Raw genomic sequence first — 2326 nt, forward strand, 5'->3', positions numbered from 1 at the left:
CCGGGGCTGGGGGGCAGCTGAGAGCCGGCATCGCCTCTGCCGGGCGAGATGAGCCCGCGAGCCTGGCTCCTGTGCGCCTCCTGCACGCTGGCCGCCTGGGCGAGCGCCGCGCTGCAGCCCGGCATGTAAGTGCGGGGGGCGCCGCGGTCCCGGCTCGACCGCTCAGCCGCCGGGGAAAGGCTGGGTGTCTGTCTCTGCCTGCGGCGGGAGGTCCTTGTAAGACGGGGAGGTGATGCCCTAGGAAAGGGCTTTCCAGCCTTGCTCCGTGCTTGCCCCCGCTGGCAATGCGGTGTGGAGGGACGGAGCCCTGTGCCCGGGACGCGCCCGCGGTGGAGCCCGCTCCTCTCTTGCGGAGCCCGGCTGAGACTCGGGACCGGCTCAGCGGGTTGCAGCGGGAGCCGCTCCGGGGAGAGGGCAGCCGGCAGCGGGCTCAGCAGCCCTTTCCGCTTGCGGGGCTGGAGTAGAGAGCATTGTTCTCTAGTGAAATGTTCATCCAGCCAGGAGGAATCAAGGGGCTGGGACCAAAGGGAGGGGGGAAGCAGCCAGGCGACATCGCAGACAAAGGGGTGGGTGCCCGCCAGCACTGGGGCAGCCGGTGGCACTTCTGGTTTCCCAAGACACGCAGGTGAGTGGAAATATCTTATACCGAGGATGATGTGGCACGTTGAGCTGTGAGGAAGACGGATGCATCGAAAAGCAACTCTAGCAGCACTTTGTACTTTTAGGCGAGGGGCACAGGCAACTGGAAACCTGGGTTAGAAATCCTGGCTGGGTTTATCTTTGTCAGCACCAATTCGTGGAAAGGTTTCTTGGCTTTTTGTAGCCTTAATGTTACAGGGAAATGGAGGGGCCCTTGTGTAAACAGTCTGACACTTTTTCCAAATATTAGTATTAGACTATAATGGCATGAACGGCGCCTCCCACTTTGCTCTTGCTCTCTCTCTTCTTTTTTTTTTTTTTTTAAATTTACAGCTCTGTTTCTCAGCTTGCTCTCCCTTTCTATAGCCTGTTTCTCGTCACATTGTTCACCACCTGTGTTGCACGCTCTAAATCTCCAGGTAGACAGCTGACTCCTGTTACTGGTCTGTGGATTCCCCATGCAATACTCTGAGTACAGATTGGCAAACTATTTTTATTTTAAAGAAAAATCTTCTATGTGACTTCTTTAGTTTAAAATAATGACGTGGATATAGGGACATGCCCTTGACTCACTGCTACTTAACTTCATGTTTGATTCAAGTAGTTTTACATTAATTACGATTTTACAGTTCTGAAGGTTAAGATATGTATTGGTGAATGTTATTTAGGAATGACTCTGACATAAAAATAACTTTGATTGCTTATTCAGTTTTCCTTTTTTAAAAAGGTCTCTATGGAAAGACTAGAGAGAAGATGCTGTTTGAAAGGATAACAGTGTAGTGATGATTTCATACTGTTTTCAAGCCATAAGGACAGGGAGTGCTAACCGGGAGTGGTCTAGAATGGAAAAAAACACCTGTAAGCAAAGCCTTGGGTGTTTCTTTCAGATGGTATCTTTCTGATGGAGAGTGAGCTGCGACTACAACTCTGAATGGTATTTTAAAGCAGAGCAAGTAAAAAGGAAAGATTTCCCTTCTTCCGCAGTTATCCCGTACTGTTTCCTTGGTTTCATTTTAGGTGCCCCACAACAAAATTTTTATCTTTCGAAGAGAGATTGTGTTGATTTTTGACCTGGGGTAGCACAGGCTTTGACTGGGAAACTGTGGGAGGGAGCAAATAATTTGGCTCTTTTGTCCCCATAGTCTTTCTCTATTGTGAAATGTCATGTACGATGGACTTTTAACATAGGAAATTATCAGTGGCATAAGGGGCTAAAATGTCCCAGTAAGAGTGTGTTATGCTGGCTGCTTCCTTTTCAATTCTTTATTTCTGGTTGAAGTCTCATCTGTCTGAGAAGGTACAGTGTGCTCTTCATATTTGGTAACTCAGAAACTTACTTCTTGCTAGAAAAACAATGATTCTGTGTTGACATGGGGCATTTGATTCCAAGCCCCCAAGGAGAAGTTTTTGATGTAAAACAGATTTCAGGGTGATTGGCTATTTCCAACAGTTGTTTCCAGACAATTAGTCCCTCATGGGTTCATAGTAGAACTTTCAGTGCTCTTTCACAAGTATACTGTTTTCTTCTAAATCCTTGTTGCTTAGTTCATTTTTATGAGAAGCTACCTACATTTTCTGTTAAAGCCATGGACCTTGTGACAATGAGCTTTGCTGTTTAAAAGTGGGCTGTGTTTGAGGTGATGCTGTGGTGTGTAGCTACACCAGAGTGAAGATCGGAACAGGAATG

The 2326-nt window shown here is 47.9% G+C and overlaps 1 protein-coding gene across 8 annotated transcripts in view; it reads left to right on the top strand.

The window, feature by feature from the left end:
- LOC102371371 (multiple epidermal growth factor-like domains protein 6) overlaps positions 1 to 2326 on the top strand; it is a 316432-nt gene continuing 314106 nt past the window's right edge. For 6 of the 8 annotated variants that reach the window (XR_003092868.1, XM_025198034.1, XM_025198038.1 and 3 more), the window contains exon 1: positions 389 to 625. Coding sequence is in view for 6 of the 8 variants with exons in the window: in XM_025198034.1 (XP_025053819.1) it covers positions 486 to 625 (140 nt within the window). In the remaining 2 variants the exon portion in view is untranslated. Of the gene's footprint in view, positions 126 to 388; positions 626 to 764; positions 805 to 2326 lie in introns of those variants that run through there. The other 2 variants (XM_014517486.2, XM_025198039.1) reach the window with 2 other exon arrangements.

Source organism: Alligator sinensis, unplaced genomic scaffold (genome assembly GCF_000455745.1).
Source record: "Alligator sinensis unplaced genomic scaffold, ASM45574v1 scaffold787_1, whole genome shotgun sequence".
NCBI classification, from domain to species: Eukaryota; Metazoa; Chordata; order Crocodylia; family Alligatoridae; genus Alligator; species Alligator sinensis.